This window comes from Mycteria americana, chromosome 20 (assembly GCF_035582795.1).
Source record: "Mycteria americana isolate JAX WOST 10 ecotype Jacksonville Zoo and Gardens chromosome 20, USCA_MyAme_1.0, whole genome shotgun sequence".
Lineage (NCBI taxonomy): Eukaryota > Metazoa > Chordata > Aves > Ciconiiformes > Ciconiidae > Mycteria > Mycteria americana.
The window spans coordinates 2369102-2396389 of record NC_134384.1 but is presented as its reverse complement, the minus strand read 5'-3'; the positions used below and the strand labels follow the sequence as shown (position 1 = coordinate 2396389).

Here is a 27288-nt window from a genome sequence, read left to right as displayed (position 1 = left end):
CCGAGGACAGCTACTGCACGGTCACATTTTAACGTGATGGGACAGCTCTGTACATCAGCTAACCCTTGGCTGAGGGGAGTTAGGAGGACACCAATTTTCAGGGAATGTTGCTCCTATGCTTGAGAGTCTGCTGCCGCTGTTTTTCCATTATTAATAACTGCAAACGACCAGGACTCGCCTTGGTTGGTTGGTGTAATTGGAGAGATGCCCCCGTGATGCTCGGGGCTGGTGAGCAGGCTGGGCTCAGCTCTGTGCCTGGCCTTGGGGCGTGGGGACCTGGGACAGGGTGACGTGAGCTGAACCCCAGCAGCACTTCTACCATGCCTGACTCCACAAAGCCTTAGTTTATCACAACCACCAAGAGGCTCACAGGTTTTCAGCATGCCTACAGGGAATATGGCATCACCCAGAAGTTCAGCTGAAGCAGCAGCCTGTCATATTAAACACAGCACGCAGCTGGACAAGTCCGCACCCCGGGGTCCCGCACAGACCCAGGGTCTGAGTCCCACTGCCTTCTTCCTTGCGTGGTCATTTATGCTGGTTGGGGCAACAGGAATACGAAGTGCCATTGCACCAGCGCAGGAACACTGCCCACACCTCCTCCGTTTGCCATGCATTACTGTAAACACCAACACAAAGCACTGAATGGAAGAGAAACGAGGCCTGGGTAGATCAGGCAAAGCATGGGGATTACCCTGGTGACTTTATGAAGCAGAGGGAGATGCAATATTCCTTGAAATAGGGGTAATTTATCCCTCCCTCATATCGGAGTAGTTGGAGTTGGAGAGGGTCCTTCTCTCCATCTGCATGTGAGCAGGGAAAGGGCAGAGCCTCAGCTACCACTTACCGTCCAGACCCTGCTGGGACGTGGTTAAACACCCTCGGACATCTGCAGTCCTCTTCCACAGAGCCGGAGCAACTCCAGTGGGACCCTGGGTCTCACAGCCCAGGTTTGACGTTCTCCAGCTGGAGACGTGTTGGGCCAGCAGTAGCCAACCCACCTCCTGCGGGACACCAGCCCCAAGGCTCCCTGCTGACATCCGCACCCAAGCTGCTGCACAGTGACAAAGTCTATTATTAAGATGACCAATTTCTCCCGGAGACTGTGGCCTAGTACCGCTGACATTCTTTGATACCGCCAGAATTTAACAAACCACTTCTCCTGAATTTGATCTTTGTAATGAAAGATGTGTGCAAGAGCGCTTTGAATTGGAACAGTAGGTCTTGACAGGCTCATGTAGACATGGAAATGATATGTCTGAGCCAGTGTGGGACTGATAGTTAAGAAGGAGATTAATATTCCATGCAAAATGCAAAGCTGAGTGTTTTCTTTGGGTCTTTTCTAACATCGTTGCACCACGTAAACACAGTCTGTATAATCTGCATTAAGGCACTGAGGGTACATTTACCAACTCTTCAGGTTGCTTCTGAAATACTATGATCTCTCTTCACGGCTGGTTTTTTGGCTGGGGTCTGCTGTGATTTTGCCTTCCAGGCACAAATCAAGCAAATTATGCTCAGAATTAAGTAGTACAAAGTCTGCTTTCAGAGGTACCCAGACAAGAGCCTGGGAACTCGGCTGGAGTTTGGCTGAACCTGGAGGTAGATTTTGTTTCTCTTCTTGCTTTTCTCCTGTCCACCTCCCAGGCACCCCCAGATGCCATTAATAGGCATTAATAAGCAGGAGCAGCCTTCCTCTTGCCTCTCTCTGAGAAGAGCAGCATCGCTGCTGCTCCTCATCAGCTGTGTTAGTGCCGGCGGGCTGCAGGAGCGCAGCTGCGGCAGCCGGTAGCTCGTCTGACGGCCCACCAGCTCTTCCCCTTATAAAAGAGAGGCTCATCACCCCGCTCAGGCTCCTGCCAGTCTGCAGACTGGGGCTGTTTTGGCTGCTCTTGCATCAGGTGATGGTGGGGATCCCACGGGCCCTTGGCTGAGGAGCGGCTCGTTGCTGGAGACTCATTGCTGATGAGAGATGCGGGCTGGGCTAGAGCAAAGGTAAAGCTCTTTGAGTCTGTGGATTATGGGTTACATCAGAGCAGCAGATGTGGTCCTTGCTGCCTGGCACGGGTGTGGAGTGGGCCAGCGTTGGGGAGCAATTATCTGGGTGACTGTAAATGCAGGGCTGCTGTGACCGATGCTGCTTCCCATCTCCTGCAAACAGAAAGGGGAATATCTGGTGCTGCCCGTGTGAACTGGCAGGCTTCGACCAGCCTGGCGTGCAGGCAGGCAGGCAGCAGGAGGGTTCCCACCCAGCGCTGCGCTCCTCGGGCTGTAGGCTTTCAAGTGCAAATGGTTGCCTTTAAAGGCAGGGAGAGCACAGTGTAAGGGCAAGAGGAGAGGAAGATGCAAGATTAAGCTCTGGGTGAAGGGGTCGGCCCTCTGAAGCCAGTTCTTGCAAGATACCTGGTAGCTCCATCTTTTGTGGCCCGTTGCCTTTCTAGAACAAATGCCTCTGTTCTGAGGCAGAAGCTGTTTCCTTCAGGGCTGCCAGCTCCTCCTGTGAGAGCAGAGCTCCGTCTTCCCTCTCCCGTCCACTACCACCATGTAGAAATGTCCTAGAGACTGAAAACTTAGCTGGCACCCATGGATAAACTTGTCAGGACTGAGCTTTCTATTCTCTTCCAAACCTGTGTGGACTTTGCAGTTTTAGCGGAATAGTAGTATGTAGGCAGTTTATTTGCCTTTTATTCCTCATCCTTCCTTGTATAATGAAAATGAGGGTGGTTTTATGGTGCATTTTCATCCACATACTCCTCTCTCCTCTGAGCACTCCTTTTTACCTACCGCTGATTCCAGCATTATGCTACTTAATGCTCTGTTTTACTGCACATCACTTGCATAATGTAGATACATGACTCTTGCAGTCTCAAAGGTAATCTCACCTTGTTTATCTATGAGAAAGGAGGAGAGCATTAAGGTCTCTCTCAAAGCATTTTTGGCCTGAAACAGAACCTTAACTTCTCTTAAAACCAGATTGTTTTGGGAACAAAGGATTCTCTTCCAATCCTTGGCTTATTTAGTCAAAACCAGGGAGTACTACGGTGTGACATACACGTCAAGCATGAAAGCTAAGTTTTGGTTAGACTTCCTAGCAGAAATCTCACTCCCAAAGATTGCTTACTAAGCTGCGATGGGGCGGAGCGATGTTCATTAACAGGAGTTGTGCACGTGGCCTGGTTGGTATGAAATGGAAACAAAAGAGAATAAATTAAAACAACAGCCACAGGAGATCAGGGCCATTCCTGTGGGAATGAGCTCCAGATCTCTGCCTTTCCATGGGGTGAAATGCTTCTGCTGCCACTGGGTCCTCTGGGTTGAATCGCTCCCATGGGCAAGCCCCGTTCCAAAAGCAGGCGTTGCTGTTTAATCCTGCAGGCCAAAGATGACATTTTACAGGCTAGATACGTTCGCAGCCATTAGAAACGAAAGTGTTGATCCCCGCGGGCTGTGTGACTCCTGGGCTGGGACCTTACGCAAGAGCAGACACATGCCTCTGCTCAGTGCCACCCAGCGTCAAGCCCTGCTGCTGCTCATGGACAGATCCTGCTCTCGCAGAAAGCACGGCCACCTCTCAGCTTCACGGAACTTTTAGTAGCATCTGGGAGTGGTTTCCTAAACCCAAGCTGCTCTTTCTGCCTCCTGCTTCACCCACGGTGGGCCCTGCCCCGGGCACAAGCGGGCAGCTGGGGAGGAGGGCGGTAGGACGGCGTGGATGCGAGCACCCAGTTTGTAAGCACGGAGCAGCCCCCTTGCTCTTTGGCCATGGTTAGCCCACAGGCACCTTCCTGAGGCCACGTGGACCGGGTTGCACGGGGGGACCTCAGCTCTGGCCGTGTTTATCATGACCAACTCATATTGGGACAGGCTCGCACCCAGAGCGCTGTGTGTAGGGCGGTATCTGCACCCTGCTCAGCGTTCAGTGCAAACAGCCTTAATCCTGCCTACCCCCCCCTCCCCTCGAACCCCTTAAACCCCTGGCGATGCCCCAGGCAGAGCTGCCTCCCCAGCCGCACTGGGGTTAGAGCCATCCCCGCGCCCGGTGAAGGGGCTCCGGGCTGCGGTTATCGTCGATGGCGTGCAGCCATCCTGCCCGTCCTGCCCGTCCTTGCCCGTCCTGCCCGGCCACTGCCGACCCGGCTCCAGGCTTGAAATGAGGCGCTGGGCTCGGGCTGGGGGAGTTAATAACTTTCCAGGCTCCTTCTCCCTTTTTGAGCCAATGTACCTGCAACGTGGTGTTTGCTGAGCAACCTGCTGAGGTTTTGGTCAGGCCTTAGCCCGTGCGGCTTCTCCTGGTTTCCCCCCAATGCACATCACTGCTGGCCAGCCCCAAACTAATTTAGTTAACTGCTTAACTACAAACAAGTTTTTCCCTGCTTTCATGAAGTGTAGCTAATCGGACATCATTTTCTCGTGTTCCTTGGATTCTTTACGTGGATCAGTACTGTTCCCTCCACTTGTGCACACCTTTATTGTGTGGGGGTTTGTGAAATGATGCAGCTCTTGCAGAAGGATGCCCTCCCCTTCTTTCCATGCAAACCCAAACCTCTGCTGATCCCTGTTTGGAGAGGAATTGGAAGCCTGGCTCTGGGTTTTGTCAGTATGAGCCTGTTTAGTATTCACAACACTGTCTTTAAAAGCTGATTGTACTGCAAGGTCAGCAATGAAAATGATTGAGTGCAGCTTTATCTTAATGCTGCAAGCAGTTAATTAACATCAGTAAATTGTTTAGTGCAATTGCCTCCACGGGTCAGCCCCTCTCTCTAAAGGAAGCCTACATTAGATTTGAAATTAAATTGCCTGTTAGGAACAAAGGCGCTTGCTTTATTAGAGAGGCTCTCTCTAGATGTCCAACACTGAAAGCCAGGATTGCATGAAACATTTTTTTAGTGAAGAAATTAAAATGATCCTTTCGAGCTAAGCTGTTAGTGTGGCTTTTCAGCTAACACGGCTGCTGTGGGAGGTGTCCCCACAGACCCAGGAGATGGTGCAGGTTGCAATGGACCGCCTGGAGCAGCGGCAGGTCCCACGTCACCCGTCTCAGCCTGGCAGTGCCGTGGCAGACTTGGCATCTGCTTATGGCAGTGGGAGCACTTACACGAAGTCCCGTCTCGTGCGGCTCCTGGGTTGCGGGAGGCCCAAGTCTCCGGTTCAGCCCTCATCATTTGCAATGCCTGGCTGCTCTCTGGGTCCCTCACTCCTCAAGTCAGGGCATACTGAAGGCTAAAACTCACTATTTAGCTTTACCAGAGCTCTAACTCAACACAAGAGTAAATCTGTATGACACAGTCATTTTCTGGTCATGTACAAGTTTATTACAGAAATAAACCACCTTTGTTATAAAAGGTGCGCAGCATAAACCTTGGCAGCATCAGCTGGCTCTGAGAGATGCGAGGAGAGTTTGAAAGGGAATGAAACGGCGTTGTCTCAGATTTGCATCTCCCTCTCGTTTTGGGCAGCATTTCTGGTTTTGCCACCGAAACGCAGCCTGTCGCTTCACGATAAGCACGGATGCGTGTATGTCTGTCTTTTAAGTGCTATATCCAGATTGTCAGGGCTGGATGCGAGAGCGGTCTAGCAGAGGAGGCAGTGGGACGTCGTGCAGCCGTCCCGCCTCTCGCCCGCAGGCGCTGCACGAGGAGCGCTGGTCCACGGGGGGAGCGTTGCTGAGCCCCCCCGGTTCCCAGCAGCCTGGCGGTTTTGTACGTGGCAGTTGTGGCGTTTGGGAGGCACTTGCGTGGGGCAGGTGAGTGCTCAGGCCCCGCAGGCTTTGGATAAAGTTAACAAAACCCCATAAAATCCTAAAGGAGCAGCGGAGTCCCGCAGTTCTTCCCAGAGAGGCTTTATCCATGGGCAACCCCTTTTAAAATAAGCCAAACCCCCAATTCCATGGCTTCCCTGCTGCAATGAATCCACGAATGCATTAAAGACCTTGTAGGAGAATATGCCCCATCCACATGCCGAGTGATGCTTTATATAAATAGCTCATATACACTTGCTATATACAAAATATGACGTACATGTGGTGTTACTTGATTTGGTGAGAAGCTCCGCATGCCTCTCGTGGTACCCCTCCCAAGATGCTGGGGCAGGAGCTCACAGCAGAAGATGCTTATGGTTGTGCTGCCCGAGGACAGACAGTGAAGGCACCTGGATCCAGGATGAAAAGCCCCTTTTCCGGCAGCCCCGCCGCCCACAGAGCTATTCCTTCAGCAGACCGAGCTTCTTCAGTGCCTCTCGCCGGTTCTCGTCGGTCGTGCCCTTGGGGGAAATCTTCACACTGACGCAGGAGCGGGGTGGCCTGGGGAAGCTCTGCAGCGGGTGGGATTGCCGCTTGCCGCTCTTCTCCTGCCCCACCTGCCCGGGCTCCTTCAGACCAGCAAAGTCCTTCCCCACTCCAAGAGATGCCGGCCGGGGGCGGCTGCTCCTGAGGAAGCTTGGGGCAAGCCGCTCAATGAAGGACATCTTGCCCAGGGAGCTGCTGGTCTTGACGCTCTGCTCCTTGGCGCTGGTCATGTAGCTGCTCAGCCCCACGCCGGAGCGCTCCAGGGTGTTGGATTTGAAGTTCATGTGCCGGATACCCGGCACCGACCTCTCTGCCGCCCTGCAGCATGCCTCAGGCTCCCCGGGGATGGGGAATGCCGTCTCCCTTGGTTGGGGATGCGTGGTAGGTTGAAGGTGGGTGCTGGGCTCCCTCCTGTCCTGAGACAGTCCAAGCTTCTCCAATGCCTCCCGCCGGGCTTTCTCCCTCTCCTTGGGGTTGAGGTGCCCCGAATTCACCTTTTCGGCAGCGGCGTCGCTGGCAGAGCTGGGCTGAGAGCCGGCCGAGGATGGAGGTGGTGCTTTTACCTTCTGGCCGGGCTCTGTGGGGAGTGGCACTGGGCTGTTTTTGCTGGTTTTAAGGATAATATTTGGTGGCAATTTTCGTGGTTTGGGGGCAGTTGGAGGCCCACGCTTGGCATCTGGGTCCTGAGGGGCCTCTTCCACCGTAGATTTCTCTGGCTGGCCCCATGAAGTGCAAGTCTTGGTCTCCTTGGCTGTTTCCCTCTTGGCATCTGAGCGATTGCTGCGTGACCACTCGTGGCTCACCAGGTCATCCTGGAAGGCTTCTGGAGGTTGGATAATCAAAGACCCCAGGGGCTTTATCTGGCTTCTCTCGTTGGCTTGGTCAAGCCAGTCCTCCTTGGCCATCTCCTGTGAAGATTTACCTACTGGCACGGGGTCCTCCACCATATGGAGAGTCGCTTTGCCATCAGAAGCTCCGTTTGCTCTTTGTGTGTTTGCTATGGTGATGCTCCTTGGAAGACTGTAATAGCCTGGGCTTGGAACCACTGCTGGAGCTGAGCTTGAGAAGGCGGAGATGCTCTTACTACTTTTCTGTTCAGCTGCACGCTGCTGACCTACACTTGGAGGGGAAGCCCCATTTTCCAAATCTAGGCAAAGAGAGAGATGTGAAGCCATGCACCGTTCTGCACTTGGACACAGGACACCTTCCTGTTCACGAGACTCGCCTCTTCATGCCTGCTGCCATGTGCAGCCGTGGCAGAGTACTTGCACCCAGAGAGTTTACCCCGACCCCAGCTAATACGCTGTCACAGCTAAGAAAGTCAGATACCTTGGGTTTGACAAAGCACACGGTGAATGAGGAGCCTTATTAATCTGTGTAAGCCTGTTCAGAGCACGAGCAAAGATGCTCTGCCCTGCCCTGCGGTTCTGCTGACCTTGCTGGCAGCTGCTAGCAGCTCCTGCACGCGAGAACAGGGAAAATGCAGTCGGTACCCTCCCTATCTCGCTGCCCACAGCCACCGCTCACCACGGAGTGACGAAAACAAGCTGGCTTTAGCTTACCACATGCATAAAACTGGGGCGATGCTCCTTCCCTGCCTGCCAAGGGAATGCACCCCAGCGAGAAAGTCCCTTTGCAAACAAGGCTGGAGCATGGATTTCCGGCTTACCCCGGGGGACGGAGTCTCTCTTGGGCCACGTTCCGGGCAGCTTGGAGGTCTCCACGTAGTTGGTTTCATCGGTAGAGACCCCGCTGTCTGCTTCTGCATCCAGTGAGCCAATAGTTTCTTCTAAGAACATCAAACACTCTTTCTCTTCCACAGATAAGTAGTCATAACTGTTATCACTCTGAAAAAGGACAAAGAAGCAGTACAGGTAGGAGACAGCCCTGGCAGTTAAGAGAAGATCTGTCACAGCTCCTGGCCAGGAGACTTGGCCAGTGACTATTCAAAAATTGGTACTTACAGCTACAGAAAACTAAATAACTTCCTATTAATATATATATTTTTTTAAGGTAATATTATATACTGCAATATTTTTATATCTTTTATATTTTGTATATAGTATTATATACTATAATATTTTTATATTACCCTACTATGAGCATCAGAAGATGGGTTATTCTTAAGTTGGAAACTTGGCCTCCACCTCTTAGTTCTTTAGTTTACGTTGAAATCTGAGCAGATGGGTAACATGGGTGGCCTCTGGGTACAGACATCTGTACTGCTCAGCAACGCTGAATCTCAGAAGCTTGTCTCAATATCATAAATACTGAAGGCTCATCTGCGGGTGGTGGTCCCTGTCCTTGTTCTCCCGTTCATACCCCAGCAAGATCCTGTTTAATTTTTGTTGTATTTCAAGTACCGTGAGATACGATTGCTGTGGAAGTGCCAAGTTACAAGGTGATACATGCAATATATCATGAAAAAACTGAAGTGCAGGAAAGGATGGAGTGTGCATCAGATCAACAAGCACAGAGGAGAAATTGTCCCAGGTGGAGCTGTTTTGCAGGGAGATCTATCCAGATCTTTTACCATGCAATATTGCAACCAGTTTTTCCATCCCTAATAAATTTCAGAGGGTTTGGTTCTGGTTTGCAATACATCAAATGGAAACCCTGTTCAGGACCGAGTGCTGCACTTACACATATCAATTATGCTCCAAGTCAGACAGGATGTAATTAATCCATCAATCTTGGAATCGGTGTTTGGAGACAAACAAGCTTTAATGGACAGATAGTGAAAAATTACGCATCTACACCCATGGTCCAAACTCATCTCTGCCTTAACTAGGAAATTAATCTCTTGTCAGCTGGGAGGAGTATGGCTCGCTGTCTTTTCCGGGTGAAGTCGCCCTTGTTGGAGCCAGTCTGACCCAGTTATCCAACTGGTCTAATCCCTCTCTGGGGAACTCGCCAGGCTCCTCCTGCCCAGTGCCTGCACCATCTGCCTCTGCATCTTCAGGCAATGCCGGAGCTGCCGGGCTCTCGGTATCATTTCCCCGAGGAAACCTTGCAGGAGCTTAGGCTCCTGATCGCTGCCACGCACACGGCAGGATGGAAAGACTGGGAGGGCTTTGGGGCAGGAATTAATTTGGTCCTTGGGCTGTATCAGGGCTGTGCTTCCAAAGCACCAGTGGAGAGCAGTTTTGAGCAGAGATCTGGCCAAAATCCTTCCTCGGCTGCCGAGAGGGGCGAGCTGAGCCCCTGCCGTGGCCGGGCTGGGTGCAATGGGGTTACTCACGTGCTGCGAGTGGTTGGAGGCCGTGCTGACCATGCTGTCGCAGCTGCCAGAGTTGCAGCCAGCCATCCCCAGCCCCAGCTCCTCCCTAGGCATATCACAGGCCGCCGTGGCGTCCGGCGCAGGGGGCAATATCCCGGCTGAAGAGGAAGAAAGGAGAGGCGTTAAGCTGCGAGACCCTCCCGGGGTGATGCAAACACACTGGCTCAGCTGGAGCGAGGGCAGGCAGGCGGCGAAGCTGCTGGGTGGATGCAAACGTGCTTGTTCTTGGGCTGCTCTCTCCAGGGAAGGGGCAGCTGGGCTTTTTTAAAGGATCCTTGGAACTGAAGACTTCCCCAAAAGAATTGGAAATGGAGTAAGCTCTGGACCGCCTGTCCACAGCCATCTCACGGTGGTGGTTATCTAATCCCCTCGGAGGTGTGGATGAGGTGGTTCCTGAGTGAAGGAAGAGGCTGTAAGCCCATCACAGCCTCAGGGCTCGGTAGCAGTGACCCCATCCCAACACGAGCCCCAGCCCAGCTCCGCCTCGTGGGCCCTCTTCCCTCCAGCACACCCACCGCCGCCAGCTACGCGGCTGAACCGCTCTCAAACTTCCGAACGCGCTGACCCGAAATGCTGCCGTGCTCGGCTTTGCTCTGCTGTGAGCTTCCTCCTGGCGAAGAGCTTCCTCTGCCACCCTTCCTCGGGGGCCACGGAGGTGTCGTGGCCGCGGGGAGGTGCCCGTGTACCTGCGGGGCGCGCCTGGGTGTGTTTGGGCGCGGGCCTGGCATAGCTTGCGCGGAGCAGGGCAGCGCTGGGAGACGTGCCCAGGCTGCAGCGAGGTGCCGTGTCTCCAGCCACCCCGGGGTGTTGCAAGCAGCACCCCAGCGTCCCCCTCTGCTCACGGCAACGCACCCCTGCTGCTCTGCTGGATGCAGCCCGTACCCCTGACGCCGGTGGGACCTGAACGCGGTAGCAGCTGCCCGACAAACAACCTGCCGTGGGGCTTCCCAACAGCGAGACCTTCCCGGAGCAGGGTCCCAGGCGGCGGAGGGGCCAGTTATACTTGCAGGGTGCCTGGCCAAGAGAGCTCTGCTGCCTGCGGGGAGAGGCTGGGCAGCCTACAAAAGGCACAATTACTTATGGATGTAAATCATTAAGCTTCCAAAATTTACTGACACCGCCGATTACGTGTTTTCTTCGTGCGTACCGCCCATTCTTTGGGAGAGGAGAACTGGGCTGCGGAGGCTAATGAGAGCAGCAAAACAAACACCCCCTCCAACACACACAGACCCACGCAAGAGGATTTGCTCATCGGAAGACAGAGGAGCTCTTTGTGCTGTAACCTGGCCATGGCACGCAGGAACACACTGCTGCTTTTTTTTTTTTTCTTGTAGCAGAATCAAGGAATTAGATCTAGCGATAAGTGAGCAGAACTGGATGCTTGTTCAGAGTGTAAGACCCTGAAAGAATTCCTTTGTAATTGGAATATGCCGCAAAAATCAGATTTCAACACCCACGCCCTGACGGATCCAATCCTTCTATGCAGGAGGATTTTAACATTTCAGTCTCAGCTTTGCATTATTTACTGCTTAAATTACATTTCAGTAAGCGGTGGTTTTGGAACAGCAATAACCTTGATTCTTTGAATTTGGATAAACTTATAGCCAGAGCTTTTAGCTGTTAGGAAGCTGAGACACTAATTGAGTTTGGGGGTTTTTAGGCTTCTGCAAGCCGCACGGTTTTGCTGTGCACCCAGACGTTTGCAACGTGAAATATGAATCTTACTTCTAAGCAGCAAGAGGCTACCGCCTGCTTGGTCAGGATTGCTGCAATGCTGCTCGCTGCCTCCCGCCCTGCCGCACAAATTCGAGAGAGCAAAACACTCCTGGGGAAGCGAAAGTCTTGCTCGAACTTGACGCCTGCAGCTGGAGCAGCCGGTTGGAGCCAGCGTCCGCTGCGCAAGGCAGCCCCGGGGGCGGGAGAGCAGCAGCCCCGGCTCTGATCAGGGGTCGCGACGGAGCTAATTACTCCGTGAGGATGCCCACCATCGTCAGCCCCTTGGAAGAAATAATTTGCTCTTGTTCAAGCAGCGTTTGCAGGGACGTAAAGCAGCTGCCAAGGCTTTGGCATCCGCTGAGCCCCAGCTCGCAGGGAGGCAAAGTTCAGCTCGGAGCTCGTCGGATGCTGGAGAGGATCTACGCAGAAACAAGAAGTTCATTTTCCTGCCCACCAGTTCTCTGATGCGATTATGGCTCTAACGCATTCATCCGACTCGGGAAAGGGGGAAAATCAGTACTGAAAAATCCCAGTTCTTATGATTCAGAAGGATTTTACAGTTCCTTCCTTTTGCTGAATAACATGGCAGTTCAGCCACAAACTAAAAATATGACTGAGCATTTAAATTTAAAGACGTGGTACTTGAAAAAAGCTGTTTTTCAATGGTGTATATATCTTCCCCCACTAAAAATGCTTTTAGAAGAAGCTCTTTGTTATCTAAAATAAAAGGCCAGTGCACGCAGCTGTTGTGGCAGCTGCCATAACTGTCCTTTACAAAGCTCCCTGAGCCCTCCAACATCAAAGAGGTGCTGGGTAGCAATTAATGCTAATTGCTTTATATGAAGAGGCTACTTTCTTTTAAGCCCAGTACTACTACAAGTATCTATCACAGCTCTCCGGCAATGTTAAAGAACCTCAGGTTTTTTGCTGTCTAAGGCAGAGCAGCCGGACCCCCTCTGCCTTACAGCTGCGGGCAAAGGGCTTTGTCCCGGCCAGCTCGAAACACAAAACAAAGCAAAATACGGTTTGCAGGTTCCGTCCCAGCTGCTCCTGCTCTGCAGCGGCACAGCGGGATGGATCCCTCCTCAGGGTGAAAGGAGACAACGGCAGCAGATCTATAGTTCCTCCTATTTAAACAAGTAAATCAAGTGCACGTAGCAGTTGCCCGAGCTGTTTGCTGTCCGGAGCACGAGTTTTCCCAGCCGTTCCGCCGGCAGTGGCTGGATCTCCCCAGCTTTCCTCCCGCCACCACCTTCAAACCACCTCGTCCCTCTTCGCTGGTGCCACCTCCCGTGCCACCTCCGCCACTTTCCCCTTCCAAAGCAAAGCACGTCTGTAACCCCGCGGGCTCCCGGAGCGCCCCGTCCCTCCCGGGCAGAGGCACTCAGCCCCTCGCCTGCAGCCCATTCAACAGGAAAAGGACAGAAAGCAAATGACAAGAAGAAATATAGGTTATTAATTTTTTTTCTTTTTTTACCAGGACGTCCGTCGTTCCGCGCTGCCCAAATCCTTGTCCCGGCCGTGCCTATCCCAGGACTTCTTTGCTTTTCTGGGCTAACCAAACACAGCCGGGTTACACATTAACTCGCCTCCCCAGCGGAGATAAGGCTGTGCGGGCGCTTGGCAGGTGGGTGCTCGGCAGGTACGCGCTCGCAGGCAAGCCCCGGCCCCTCACCTGCAGCCTGCTGCACCGGGGCGAGAGAAACTCATCTCGCACCCGTGCAAGGCAGGTTCCTTACTGCTCCGGGCTGGGGTCACAGCACAGCTGAGCCCCTAAAACAGCTTCACGTTCTGACCTGAAGTAGCCGGGTCCCTGCGTGCCGTGCTCTCTCGCAGCCCTGCCCGAGCAGCTTCGCTCCCAGCCAGCCCGGTGCAGGCAGCGCAGGCAGAGGCGCAGCTGCAGAGGCGGACGGCAGCACCGGCACCCCGTGCCCGGGAGGCTGCGGGCAGCTCCGCTCGGTACCACCCAGCTCACTCACTTCCCAGCTTGGCTGGTGTCCTCTGATGTCCTCAGCACGGGTTTCGCCGGCGACTCCTTAATCCGACAGCCTGTTCTGCCGCATAGCTGCTCGCTGACATGCGGAGGAGCTGAACGTACAGCCCTGACCAAAGCGCCTTTGTACATAGTAATTAAGTCCTTTGCTGGGTGTTTGTGCCGTGTGCTGCTGAACGCATTACCCCACAACAGGTTTATTCTCTTCGGTGGTTTCGTGCATGAGGTCCCTCAGCTCAGGGTAGGACCCGGTTCCTTCTCGCCTCTAAAAACACAGGTTGTTGCTAGAACAGGTACGTACTTGCATATCACCAAAGCTTTCCCAGAGACCAAAAGTTTGCTGCCTGCTGCTGTATGCCGTAAGGAGATTCTTACAAAGACGGGTAAAAAGCCATTTTAGAAGGGAAGCTTCACCAGTAAGCTTTATTTGCGTGCTAGAGGAGGGGGTGCCCAGGTCATGCGCGGCTCTGGGGCTTGTTCTGTGCGTGCTGCCCAGCTGCAGCTCTCCCTTCGCCCTCCTGGCATCGTTCCCTGCAGGCGGTGAGCCCCTCTGCAGGTTCTTTCCCCGTCTCTCTAATGCTGGAAATTTTCTTCTTCGCTAGGCAGCTTGAGGTTGAGTCCTAGAGCCTGGGTAAAGCTAAAGCCCCCGAGACACCCATCGCACTCCTCTGCACTTCAGCCGCCCTCCTCACTCACACCGACACCTTCTCAGAAACTGCTGACGGGGCATTTCTTTCGGCAGCATTCCCTCCTCCGAGGACGAGGGTACCACCTCTGCTGCCTCTCTCCGGGGGGAAGGTAAAGAAGAGCCCAGTTATTCCACCTGCAGCACCCTGTGCAGCACTGGGTGACACAACCCCCAGCACCCGATCTGCCCAGGTGGTGCTGCAGAAGCAGCTGAAAGAACCACAGTGACTCATTATTACCCCGACTTTGGGCTCTCCTATTAAAATTACAGCTTTTCTCTCTGATAAACAATGCTTAGGCCATTGCTCCCCCCCGACACACAGCATAGACTTGTATCTGCTCTGCAGGGTGCTCCTCACTGAATAACTATCAATATCCAAGCAGAAACCCTGCAGCAAACTTCCAGAACTGATACAGCCACCAGATTCATTCAAGTTTTCATGCTTCAGTGATTTTTTTTATTATTTTTATTTTTTTTTTTTAGAAAAAAGTTATGTTGCAATGCGTGTTCCCTGCTACACAGAACAGGGAAGTGGAAACATCAGTTATTTAAAGCCATGGTAGGATGGAGAGCAAGCAGATGAGCCAGGAAGCACGGAGGTTCCCACCAGCATTGCTGAGCCCCAGCTGTGCACTGTTACGAAAGGGGACGCGTGCCTTGAAGAGTAACTCAACAAGCCAGAGGCTCCTGGGAGCCCCAGCCAGCCCCGCTCTCCCGCGCCGGCCTGCAGCAGAGGTAAGAGATGCGAACGCGGCACATTCGAGCCGCAGCACCAGCCCCAGCCGCTGCCTGGGCATTGCAACAGCCGGTGATCGCAGAGCTGAGTGCAGGACTTAGTGCAAGCGCTTCTGGAAGCGTTAACTGGTGTCGTGCTGGACGGTGCTGCAATTTAAACAGAGTCAGATTCATGCTGGTTTTGTCAAGTTGCACTTAGCCCTGAGCCTGCTTTAAAGGAGGGAGCAAATCAAACCCAGAGCTATTTTCTTATTGTACGTGCAAACACAGGGTGAATGAGCAACCGCTCCAGGCCAGGGCAACTCCGTCCTGAGAGCACCGTGCTGATAGCACAAGGACTTATATCTGTGCGATAAAATAGGCAGAGCTTGCTGCCTGAAGGGCTCTGTGTAAGTCAGGAAAATGTCACGATCCATTAAGAGAAGTCTTGAGCTTCTGTGAATCAGATGCCCAGAAAGAACCTGCTCTTTTTCCACCTTCCTCTTCCTCCAACGATTATAAATAGCTACAACCCAAAATAAAGCGTGATTTCATACATATGGCATGAAGTATATGCAGGTAGTCCAATGATGCAGAGAAAACTGCAGAGAGCCGTGAAAGGACTTTGGCATGTTAACAGACCTGTTGTGCCTCACCCTGTTCATAAACGAAAGAACACAAATGATTCAGTCCTGGCCCTGAAGGAAACGCATCCATACGGCATCACCGATAAGATACCTGTTAACGTAACGACGTTTATTTGACTCTGTAGGACTGTTGGACGATTTCCTTGGACCAAATTGCGTGTACAGTATGTATGCTGACAAAGCAATTATGAAAAATACTAGGTAGTTAATACCTAGTATTACACAGCAGTTGAGAGAAATAATTACATCTTAATATGGCTGGGAACTAAGCAAGGAACCTATTTATTATCCCCATTTTACAGAAAAGCGGTAGAGAACTGAGGTGATCTGTTTCCATAGCTTGGTTAGCATTAACTCTACATCAGAAATGAGGAGTCAGCTCTTGCGGTATAATACAATTCCCCAACGTTTTTCCCCAAGGCTTTAATTAAAAATAATAGACAAGGACACTGCAATCTTGGACAACCTAATTTCATGAATTCCCCTCTTGCATTCTTTTGTTACAGAAAGCATTCTGGTGCTCAGGCTCAGAGGATTAAAAAACCAATATTGATTTCAACCAATCTGAAGTAATTTTATCCTGCCCAGTCCAGAGCAGAGCAAACCCTGACGGCAGTTTACAGCTGGATGCATAGCTTCATTCAAAATGCAGGCAGACATTTAATTTGTATGATAAAGAGTTGTAATTTTCAGAATAGCAACCTGAATGTTTCTTGCTCCTCTTATTAAAGAGTTTCCCAGCCAGGGAGAGGTTTGCAGGGCTCACCCGCGGGTGGGTTCGCGCGGGGCAGGAGCCAGAGCTGCCCTCTGGTGCTGCCTGCACTGCGGGCAGCGAAATCTGCCACAGGCAGAAGCTTCGGCAGCCGGGTGTCAGTCTGATTTCTCAAACAACCCATCGATACGTGGATTTCTGTGTTTAAGGCAGTCAGGGGAGGAAATTCTGCATTTTCTTCATTCGTGCCTGTGCTCTCACTCCTGCTTCCTCAAAAGTCGAGAAGGGCAAATAGGTAATGCTGCTTAGGTCAAAAATGTTTATAAAAATGAACGCTGTGTTCCTGCGTTGCCAGTGCAGTTTCACGCTGGCTTTGTTGCCCCGGGGCAGGTCACGATTGCAGCACCGTTACATCCTTGAACAGGTCTGTAGGAGCAGCGGATGGGTACAGGAGCCACTCTTCCCAAACTGTCACAAGTGGCCTCTGCTGTGACTGGGGACACCAAGAGGTGCAGATTGAAGATACTGGTTCTGTACCGTGGAACAAGATGTTCCTTTTCTCAGTCCTCTCCCCAGCAATCATTCTTTTTACATAAGTTTATCCAGAACTAAGGAATTAAGTTTGTCCTTCAGAAACTTCAGAATATTACTGATTTACTCCCGAGATCGATCTTTCAGGCAGTTGCATCCATGAAGTAGATACGCGTGCTGCCGAACCCAAATCTTCCTAAAGCCCATCCCCTTAACGATCTATATATTTAAAAGCATAAAACATTCTGGAGGTATGTAAAACTCTCTTTACAGTTGCTCCTCTTGATACCTGGCTCTAATTACACAGAGGAAATATTTTTACTATTAAAAAAAAGTTATTGTCGAACAAGTTGAAAGTGAAGAAGCTTCATCCTGAACAGGGTGCGAGGCCATGTTCCTCTCTCGCCATGACTGTCTCTTAGTCAAGGAAAAAAGGGAATGACGGAGTCAAGGAAAAAAGGGAATGAGGCAGAGGGAAGGCAGATGCAAACTGCTCAAAGACTGCACTGGATAGGTGTGAAGACCTCAAACGCACTGGTGATCACCAGCAAACAGGGCACAAACCTGAAATTCAAGACCTGAGGCACAGACTACACTAAACAAGTACGCATGCATCAGTCACGTTTATTGGTGCATCAACAATTTTTGCAATTCAGGGCACGTGTTGAAGGAAGGATGTTATAGCAACTGGTCTGGACTGACGATACACAAAACGGAACGTTATACCACTGAATTACATTGGTAACTAAGACTTTTAGAAACGTTTGCTACCGCCACTCGTTTTACTGCAATGGGAACACGCACGGCCTACATCGGTGAAAGTCCTTGCTCGACGTCCGCTCAACGCACAAGCTCGGACAAGCTTTGAAAGTGCTGCTACAACCACGAGATGCGTATCTCTTCATACAATAGAACACGTTCGTGAAAGGCCACGTGATTAGTGTCAGGCCCTTCTTTAATTAAAGAAGGAATTTAGTGCTGGTGAAACGGCCAGACTGGCACCAGGAAACCAGAATTCTTTATTTAATTCAAGATCCAGAACTGCACAGATTGGTAAAACAATACCAATAACCCAGCTTTTAGTCAGCACACCTCCAAGGCAAAAATTTCCGTTTCCAGGGCCCATTTAGTTACTGACCTCTGTGCTGAAGTATTCAGCAAGGAAACGCGTGCTCATTTTAAATGGGAACAGGAATAAGAGTGATGGTAAGCCCGAATCTTACAGGCTTTCTGGACTGGTCTGGCCAGGTGAGGTTATTCCCTGCCAGTACCGCAGCCTGCGTCCCACAACCCCTCTATTCTAAAATATCCGTAACAAACATCTTGCTGTACAATTAATACCAGTTCAGTGCAAATGTATGAGTGATGTTCAGAAGTTCATCCTACTAGTACCAGGATGCCATTTCGGTCATACTTCCGCAATTGTATCATTACGGGCAGGCAAATGCTAAAAGGTAAAAAGATATTAAAAAAACCCCTACCATTTACAACATTTAGAAAAAAGGGAGTTGTACTTTAAATGTATCCATATCTTCCATTTTAAATAATGTAGATACTTCCTGTTTGGGAGAGTTCAGGAGAATCACATAAGGTTTTCCAGCTCACAGTCAATATCACAGGTTACTTGCTCTCTGAATGAGTTTGTCAGCGTGTAACAGTATCAACTTTTACAAAGATGAATTACAGCAGTTCAGTTGACATTTTTTAACCAAAGAGATTTTATTTTCTAGGCAATGAAAGAAAACATCCAAGCAGTGATATTGACACATTTCCCTCAAATGGAACTGATTCTCTGTTAGCAGATTTCCAATGCAAACATGATATCGCAAAGCTAAACACTCTGGATGAAATAAAGCTAATTTTAAAAATACTGCAACTGAGAAATACCAAAAAAAAACCAAAAAACTTTTACACGCTTTCAGAAATCCATCCAGGATACAAAGCTAAAATCTAAGTGTTGCTCCCCAAAGTCAATGCATTTGCAAACATGGCAGACAATAAATATGTATCTTCCACTTCTGTTTCAAAGACACCCAAAGACAGTCACCTTGTACACCTCTCTGAGGTAGGTATTACGCCCATTTTACAGATGGCAAATGGTGAGGATCAGCTCCTTGTCCAAGGCATCTCACCGCTTCAGTGTGAAAGCTGAGAATACAACTTAGGATCGACAGTCTCTTGGTCTCATTCCTAGACAGTATTTCATCTCAAGTAGTTATAACACAGTGTAATCTTCAAGTTCGTTTGAACTGTCAGGTATTTCTTTAGGTTTATAAGCTTCCAGAGGGCTGGTTTTAATGTTGGGTTTGGGTTGCTTTTTTTTTTTTTCCCTAATGATAGGCTAAAAGCAAAGTGGGGTTTAACACTGGAAGCTAAGTGGCTTTCTATAGGAAACTCCCAACAATGCTCATATGTATTTTAATACTGAATTTAAAAGAAACCTGGTCCATAGTGCTCTTGGTGATTCTATTCTTTATACTTAATTATTCATGCCTCAATTCAGCAAAGCACTTATGTAATTATGTTCCTTCTTCAGTAAGACCCTCCCGTATTTCAATGTCCAACTGGGAGCCTCTGCTGAGAACTTCAGTGAAACATGCTTTTTATAGAAAAGCAGTTTTTGCTGCACCGGGTTAGCCAGATGCCTTAACAAACGGAGGCCTTTAAAACTGTATCTTAGGTTCCACTTGGAAAGTGGGTTTATTTCTGTCTCAGTCCAAAGATGCACGTTCTTGCTCCCCATTTGTAAAGGTGCAAGGAAGGTAACTCAAAACAGAGTAACAGAAGAATAGCAGGCTAAGAATATTTTAAAATTCAGTAAGACAAGTATGTGTTGCAGGCATTTCAATGAAAAAAAAAAATCCCTTTCAGTAATATGCACCTTTACAGCACCTTTTAAAAGAAGACCTCAAAAGCACTTACTGTTAAGCCTCACAACCCCGCTGTGAGGTAAGATATATTAAACCAATTTCAACTTCCCTGATTCTGAACAGTACGAGAAGTAGGGCAGTTTACGCAGTTTATTTTGTTCTCAAATTTAAACTGCACCCTTCATTATCAGAATTAAAGTCTTGCTACTGAACAGTCATCGGTGACAAATCAAACACATTAAGGCAGAATGCAGATGAAGAAACTTCAAGCCTCCCTTCTGGGTTAGCACTCTGTCCTTCTAAAAAGAGCAAAACTTTTTACCAGCAAAGAGTGAGAACTATACCTTAAAGTGCTAATTTACAGTATTTGAATCTGGTACAGCTTAGTAACACTGTGGCCGTGAGATCGGCTATACCCAAGTAAAGTCTGCTTAAATGTATTTAACTGATGCAAATTAAGTCACTTCCCCAACTACTGTATTTCCCTCTTGCCAGAATTTCAGATACTATTATGAAGAAGAATCCAAAGTATTTCAAGAAACATGCCTATGTTCTGATGCAGTGTAAACACCAGGGGGTTGATAGTTATTTTTCAAGCAACTAAAAACTACCTACGGAGGATTAATAAGTTTATTCAACACTTAACCATCTACTCATTAATTTAAAGAAGGCTATCTTAAAGCTTAGAGGCCATTTCTTTCTCTAAAGCCATGACTTCACACAAACAATACAGTCTACTTCTGATGGTAACATAGTATAGGGCAGCTTTGGAGATACTCTTTCCATAAAAATTGTGCACCAAATGAGCAGTTTCCCCTGCAAGAACTGCTTGTATGTGCAGAGTCTAATTCTTAGTATAAGTAATGCCGATACATGTTTCCCAAACCCTTAGATTAATTTAATTAGCCTGAAAACATAATACAGAGATTAATTCAGCAACTTATAGGCTAGGTTTTACACTAGTGTTGAACAAGCCTGATTTTGTATGTCTGCTCAGATCACATACACAAAGAGAAGATTATTTCAGAAATCGAGTTTTAGCTGCCAGTGTATACCACCTGCCAAAGTACTATAAATTAGCATGCGAGAAGATACCTATTTCAAATCCCTTGGAAAAGTCACTAACCATAACAAACCTGTGCGTCTTGGCCATTGTTAAGTTAATATGCTTTTCAAGCTTTGTGAACGGAATTTCATGATTACATACAGCTTATCTGGAAATCCAGAATTTTATTCTGGATCGGTGAGGTAGTCGATGTAACCATCCTCATGCAGATGTCACACTTCTCCGAAGTTGGTGTGTCCAGTCTCCTTGGCGTGTTCTCTGGCTTCCACTTGTCCAGTTAGTCCCTTCTGGCACACCATGCACCTCAGCGTAAAGCGATTCACATCGGTAAACTGCCTCTTCCGTCTGGCTTCATCTGCCAACTCCAATGCTTGCGCAAGAACAACATCATCAGTTGTGGAGAAAATGGTCTGGGGAGGAACGTTCGAGTCGGGGATTTTACGCTCAAGTGGATCGTAATGAATCCCATCATAAATCAAAAGGACCCGCTTAGTGTAACCGGCATCTTCCCCAAAACGGTCGATTCTGACTGTCTGTGTGTCCACCACACAGATTTCGCACTGGTAAAATTTGGATAGAATGGACACTTCGATGGCTCCTCCCCAAGTCTCTTCTCTTCTGATCCAGTCACAATACTCCCTGTTAGTTTTCCCTAGAACTGCCTCACAGTAAGATTCAGGATCACTTGCTACTATCTGGGCTATAAGGCTGCGCATCTCTGGAGCACAACCCGGGTCGTAAACGCCTCCCTCCACCACATAGTAGACACTGGTGAAGAGACAGGAGTTATCTGCCGGAACAACCCTCCTCGCAAGCACTGGCACGGCTTCCCTAACTGAGTTAGACATCGTTCTTTTTGCAACTACCGGCGAGTCGGTCTTGGGTTTGGACGTATCCTCTTCAACTATGAGCGTATCGCCTGTCAAACACAGAAGGGGAAGAATTGAGAGAAATACGCAGATGGGAGTTAAAGACGCTGCTGCTCCTGAAAGAGAACGCCGCGGTTGCGTTGCTGTTACTAAGGCCGGCGCTTCCTTTCCCCTGCAGCGCGGTATCCCGGTGGCAAACAGCCGCGGCCAAAACAGCCGGTAGCACCACAGCTCGCCGCCCGAGCGTACGCGGCGGGCCCCGGGGTACTCACCTGGGGTGTCCCGGGTCCCCGTCCCCCGCCAGCCCCGCGGGAGCCCCGCGCTTCTCCCTCCGCACCCCCGCGACGCGGGCAAAACCTCCGCCGCTGCTACCGGCGAGCAGGCGGCCCTCCCGAGCCGGGTGTTGACAGCTCCCCCCGGGAGGAGGAACCGGCCCGACAGCCGGCTGATGAGGGGCGTGCTGGGCCGCAGCCTCTTTTAATTAAGGTAATTGCAGCCGGCGGGGCAGCGTAAGGCATAAGGCGCCGGCGCCGGTACCCGCCCCCCCGCGCAGGCCCAGGGCGCCCGCCCGGCCCTCACCCGAGTGGATGCCGAGGTCGCCGAGCCGCCGCTCGCCGTCGCTGAGGTCCAGGCTCCGCGGCGGGAAACCGAGGAGGAGGCGCTGGGCCGGGGCGGGGACGCCGGTGAGGGCGGCCAGGGCGGCCTGCATGTCGCGGAGGCGGGAGTGGGCCGTGAGGCCGGGCAGCGGGTGGGTGCCGCTCCGGGCCTTGCAGCGCAGCCGCAGCATCCTCGGCGGGGCCGCCCCGCGCCGCCGCCACCGACCGCCGGCCGCCGCTTCCGCTCCCGCCCACTCTCGCGAGACCTCCCGCCGCGCCCCATCATTGGCCGGGCCGCGGCCAATCAGGGAGCCCGCGGCCGTGACGAGGGGACGACGGGAGCGCGCCGCGGCGAGCGCCCATCTCATTTGCATAGCGCGGCGCGCTCGCCCCCCAGTGACGTAGCGCCGTTCGCTGGGGAGGGCGCGCGATGTGCAGGCGATTTGCATACATTTGCATAGCACTTGCATGCGGCGCGGCGGCGCGGAGCCATGTCGGCGGCGCCCCGGCACGGCGGCCCCCCGCGGGGCAGGGCCGGGGCCCGGCACGGCGGCGAGAAGCAGTGCTGTGAGTAACCCCGGCCCGGGGCGGGGGGGGAGGAGGGAAGAACTGTGCGTTTCGTGTATGTCAGAGAAAAAAAAAAAAAAAAATCTACGGGGGGGGGGGGGAGAACGCTGCTCGCGCCGCTTAAAAAAGCGCGCCTCTTCCTGGGGACGCGCTCCCCGTGCCCGTCCCGCTGACCGCCGTGTCCGGGACGCGCCGGTGCCGGTGCCGCGGCGGGAGCGCGGTGCCCTCCGCGCGCGGGTGCGGTGGCTGTCCCCTTCCGCGGGCGCCCGCACCGCTCACCCCCAGCCTCTCACTGCTGTAACCCCCGGTGCTGCCTTCACCCCCATACCCTGCTTTCCCCCCCAAACCCCCCTCTCCCCGGGCGTTTTCCGAGCTCGCTTTGCACGTTTTGCGAGAGAACGTGAGCGTTTTGTTAAGAGCATCTTTCTTCCGACCTTGACAGCTCCTGCCCAATCGGTAAATATTTTTAACGCTACAAGACGAATATCGGTCCCATTAGGCGCAGCGGGCGCGCCGGTGCTGATCCGCCTCATTAGCTAACGCCCGGGAGACCGCGGAGCGGTCCAGCCACCGCTCGCAGCGGTTCGTTGGCTGGGAGGACGTCCTAACGAGCCCGTTATGACCTGCACGGTGGCGGTCTGTCCGTCCGGGAGACGGGGCAGCCCTTGCGCGGGGGATGGCTTTGGGTTGGGGCTAGCTCTTTGCTCCTGCCTGCTCTGTGAAGCCGCTGATGCGCCTGTTTTGGGGTTTTTTTTGCAGCATGGGCTTCCTACATGACCAACTCCCCGACCCTGATCGTGATGATCGGTCTCCCCGCGCGCGGCAAGACCTACGTGTCCAAGAAGCTCACCCGCTACCTCAACTGGATCGGGGTGCCCACCAAAGGTGTGTGCGGGGGCCGGCCCGGTGCGGGGATGGCTCTGCCCTTCACCGAAAGCGCTGTGAGATCTGTCTGCGAAATGCCGTCAGTCTCACCCGCTCGTCTTTTGTCTGTGAAGTGTTTAATTTAGGAGTGTATCGCCGGGAAGCGGTGAAGTCTTACAAGTCCTATGACTTCTTCAGGCACGATAACAAAGAAGCCATGGAAATCCGCAAGTAAGTCGGGGTCAGGGGACCCAGCCGATCCACGGTGGTCTGGTTAGTCTCAGGTCTTGGCAGCCTCTGCATTTGAGGAGCACAAAATAACATTTAATGCCTGTGAAACCAGGGGAGGAGGTAGCGCAGCCCGCGCAGGGATCCTGCCAGAAGGGCTGTGCGTGGGAGTTTTGTCATTGACTTCGGGCTGGCACAATGAACAGGGGCTGCGAACGCCCGGCGATGAATGAAACAGGAAGCAAGTTATAGATGCAGATGCCTTATGATCTCTGCAGAGCCTCCAGGGCTCTTGGAAAGATGCAGGGGTGGGTGCCCCATGGGCAGAGATGTTTAAATTTAAGGTATTTAAATCTCTCCCCGGTGGCTCAGAAGCCTTGCCGTCTGAGTATTTTACGTCAGCTCTGACAATACCCGTTTCTCTCTTGCAGACGATGTGCCTTAGTGGCTCTAGAAGATGTGAAGGCTTATCTCTTGGAGGAGTGCGGGCAAATAGCTGTAAGACTTTTCTGGACTAAACATGGTTTTACATCTGGGTAGTTCAAAGCTGCCCGGGGCATTTGGGCACCTGATTGTAATCGCAAATGATTTAGGGCTGGTTTAAAAGCCTTGGATAAACTTATTGCTGCTTATTCCTTTTCTGGTAGGTGTTTGATGCAACCAACACAACTCGAGAAAGACGGGACCTGATCTTAAATTTTGCTAAAGAAAATGCTTTCAAGGTAGTGCTCCTGTATTTAATTTGGAGTTGGAGTTGTTGCACCGAGGGGCATTACTGCTCCCTTGGGCAGGAGCTCTCGAGTTTTGATTCAGGGTAGAGATCTTGACTCTCTGAAACACGCTTCCTTGCCTTCTTTGTAGGTGTTTTTTGTGGAGTCCGTCTGTGACGATCCAGAAGTCATTGCTGCCAATATCCTGGTGCGTGCTGCATTTTCCAGGCTCGGCTGCCAGTGCTTACCGTGGGAGCTCGGGTGCTCGGTGCAAGGTCACCAGCTACGATAGCTTACGGCAGTGTCTGCAAATGCCTTGCTCCTACATTTCAGTTTGGAAATAAGCAGCTAAGGTTTGCAGGTTTCTAAAAGCTAGAGGTGCAGCTAGTTATGTGAGAACGTGGAAATCAAATGAAGCTGAGAAACGGTTGACCTTGAAGCGTGTTTTCTTGTCGAGGGAAGGCAGGCAGCGAGTGGCTCGCAGGGACGGCAGCAGCGAGCCAGCTGTGTCTGTCGTGGGGCCAAGCGCTACAGTGCCTTCAGAGTCGCCTTTTGTTTCCTCTCCAGGAGCAGGTTTTTCCACAGGGCAGCATTAAACAATGCTCATTTGTTTCAAAAGGGAAGAATAATGTTATTCAGCTTTGCTTTTGCTCCCTGTCGAGTTTGCTTAACTCTCACAAAGCATCGCTGTCTGTTGATCAGGAGGTGAAAGTTTCCAGTCCCGACTACCCGGAGAGAAACAGGGAGAACGTGATGGATGATTTCCTGAAGAGGATTGAGTGCTACAAGGTCACTTACCAGCCTCTTGATCCCGATGCGTATGACAAGTAAGCAAAGCCCTGGGGTGCATTTTGTCCTTGCACACATGAGCTGCTTTGCTTTGTCGCTGCTGTTCTCTGGCTCCGGATGCTGCAATGTGTCTGTTGCAGCCTCTGCTCCCCCAAAGCGCAATTGCTCGTGTGAAGGTGATATCCTCGGGTCCCAAGTGATTTGAAAGGATTTTTCCCTCGTGTACTGCAGTGTAATGCCGCTCCTTGTTTAAGCACGGCAGTTCAGTGTCTCCTCTGTCTGCTGGAGCGACCCAGTGGTAGTGCTGATGCCGTTACTAGAGGATAAATAGCTAGATTACACCCGCAGATGCACGTGCTTCATTTTTAAAACCAGTCGTGTGGGTGTTCTTATTTTATGTTGACTCCAGAGATCTTTCCTTCATTAAAGTGATCAATGTGGGACAGCGGTTCCTAGTAAACAGAGTCCAAGATTACATCCAGAGTAAAATCGTCTATTACCTAATGAACATTCATGTCCAGCCGCGTACCATCTACCTTTGCCGACACGGTGAGAGTGAATATAATCTTGTTGGCAAGATTGGTGGGGATTCTGGTCTGTCACCACGCGGGAAGCAGGTATGTGTTTGGCAGCACCCGGGTTGCTGTATTTGTAAAGTGTTGTGTGACCAGGGTCAGAGCCGGGCTCTGCATCCGACTCCTGCGAGGGGCAGCCCCGCAGCTGGATCTTGCCACGACAGCCACAGCCCTTGAAATGATGCTTTTAACGGCAGCAGCAGCTCCTGCTCCCTCCTAACCTCCCCGGACTTTTTTTTCCTAGTTTGCTCAGGCGCTGAAGAAGTTCATCGAAGAGCAGGAAATTGTTGATCTGAAGGTGTGGACGAGCCAGCTGAAGAGGACGATCCAGACGGCCGAGTCCCTGGGCGTCACGTATGAGCAGTGGAAGATTCTCAACGAGATCGATGCTGTGAGTGAAATGCTGATTGAAGCCTTTAGCTTTTCTAGATGGAAAATAACGTTTGAAAACAAATTCACCATGATAAACCTGATTATTTCCTGTTCATTTATAACCATGTCTACGTATAGTACGCTTCAGCCGTCGTCATGAGGTTTAGGATGGTTTGGTACGGGGCTGACGATGCCTGGAGCTGCTAGACCTTGCTGTGAACGTATCCACCGGGTGTTGAGAAAGAAAATGACTCCGAACATCCCAGGCGTTTGTAACGCCAGCCTGGGTGGACAAAGGTTACTGCTCCCGCTGTAATTCTTTCAGGCAAAAGCAATTGCAGGGTTGTCGCTGTAGAAATGAACGCTGGTTTTCATCCCTGGCAAACAAGGGGTTATCGAAATAGAACCAAAAGCCCGTCCTTTGCAAACCACCCTGGACGCGCAGTGCAGCAGTGCTAGGTGTGTGGCTGTGTCAGTTATGGTACCTAAAATTTTCGTCACGTGAAGGGATTACTGACCTCAGCCGCTTGCTGGTTTTGCGTTGTCGTTCCTCTGTTGAAACGAAGTGTGGTGTAACGAGTTCTTCTTCCCTCAGGGGGTATGTGAGGAAATGACCTATGCAGAAATTGAAGCCAAGTATCCAGATGAGTTTGCCTTGAGGGATCAAGAGAAATATCTTTATCGCTATCCTGGAGGCGAGGTGAAGACCCTCAAGATACAACAATAAGATAACAGTACACGTAAAACAAATACATATGTCTAGAATTGAAAGACTTTACTTAATTTTAACTTTTTCTGCCAATATTTGTATGAGAAACTGAAAACGTTAGGATCCCCCATTCTCTTTTAGAGGACAGGTTTATTGCTTTCCTTTCTTGTGGGGCGCAAATGCCTTTCAGTCACGTTAACTGGGCCACTCGCCGAGCCCCCTGATGCTCCCCTCAGACACGGAGGGGTTTCAGCATCGCGCGCGTTCGGCCGAGGCCTGAATTGTCACTATGAAAAAACCTCTTGGAAAGAAAATGACTGTGGGCGTGGCATGGAGTAATTTCTGGTTTTACTTCACAACCTTGTTGAAACATATAATTTACTATTTTATTTGTTTTTCTTGCTGCGCTCGTTAAGAGTTACCAGTAATCTGAATCCTCCTGTAATCTGAGGGTTGCTGACAGTAAATTTCACCTTCTGCTGTTTGCTTTTTTTCCTGTATTTACTCAT

At 51.0% G+C, this 27288-nt stretch overlaps 3 protein-coding genes across 12 annotated transcripts in view; 1 reads left to right on the top strand and 2 right to left on the bottom strand.

Annotated features, from left to right (window-relative positions):
* Window positions 1–6198: 6198 nt before the first annotated feature.
* C20H1orf116 (chromosome 20 C1orf116 homolog) lies at window positions 6199–9617 on the bottom strand. Its single transcript, XM_075521973.1, has 3 exons — window positions 9525–9617; window positions 7953–8130; window positions 6199–7430 (listed from the first exon to the last, which is right to left on the bottom strand). Exons 1-3 carry the CDS (start codon window positions 9615–9617, stop codon window positions 6199–6201), a joined length of 1503 nt encoding a protein of 500 aa, XP_075378088.1.
* A 7560-nt stretch (window positions 9618–17177) lies between these two features.
* YOD1 (YOD1 deubiquitinase) lies at window positions 17178–22210 on the bottom strand. 2 transcript variants are annotated; one of them, XM_075521649.1, is made up of 2 exons: window positions 21949–22210; window positions 17178–21485 (listed from the first exon to the last, which is right to left on the bottom strand). In XM_075521649.1, exons 1-2 carry the CDS (start codon window positions 22154–22156, stop codon window positions 20713–20715), a joined length of 981 nt encoding a protein of 326 aa, XP_075377764.1. In that variant the 5' UTR covers window positions 22157–22210; the 3' UTR covers window positions 17178–20712. The 2 variants fall into 2 exon arrangements, with proteins under 2 accessions (XP_075377764.1, XP_075377765.1); XM_075521650.1 differs by having other exon boundaries at window positions 17178–21419.
* A 114-nt stretch (window positions 22211–22324) lies between these two features.
* The window catches only part of PFKFB2 (6-phosphofructo-2-kinase/fructose-2,6-biphosphatase 2), a 20670-nt gene continuing 15706 nt past the window's right edge, over window positions 22325–27288 (top strand). The window contains exons 1-10 of one of the 9 annotated variants that reach the window (XM_075521612.1): window positions 22327–22532; window positions 23292–23417; window positions 23531–23627; window positions 24056–24122; window positions 24272–24346; window positions 24486–24542; window positions 25037–25161; window positions 25533–25740; window positions 25943–26089; window positions 26666–26770. In XM_075521612.1, coding sequence (XP_075377727.1) covers window positions 22457–22532; window positions 23292–23417; window positions 23531–23627; window positions 24056–24122; window positions 24272–24346; window positions 24486–24542; window positions 25037–25161; window positions 25533–25740; window positions 25943–26089; window positions 26666–26770 — 1083 coding nt within the window. In that variant the 5' untranslated portion in view covers window positions 22327–22456. Of the gene's footprint in view, window positions 22533–22841; window positions 22989–23291; window positions 23418–23530; window positions 23628–24055; window positions 24123–24271; window positions 24347–24485; window positions 24543–25036; window positions 25162–25532; window positions 25741–25942; window positions 26090–26665; window positions 26771–27288 lie in introns of those variants that run through there. The other 8 variants (XM_075521614.1, XM_075521617.1, XM_075521618.1 and 5 more) reach the window with 8 other exon arrangements.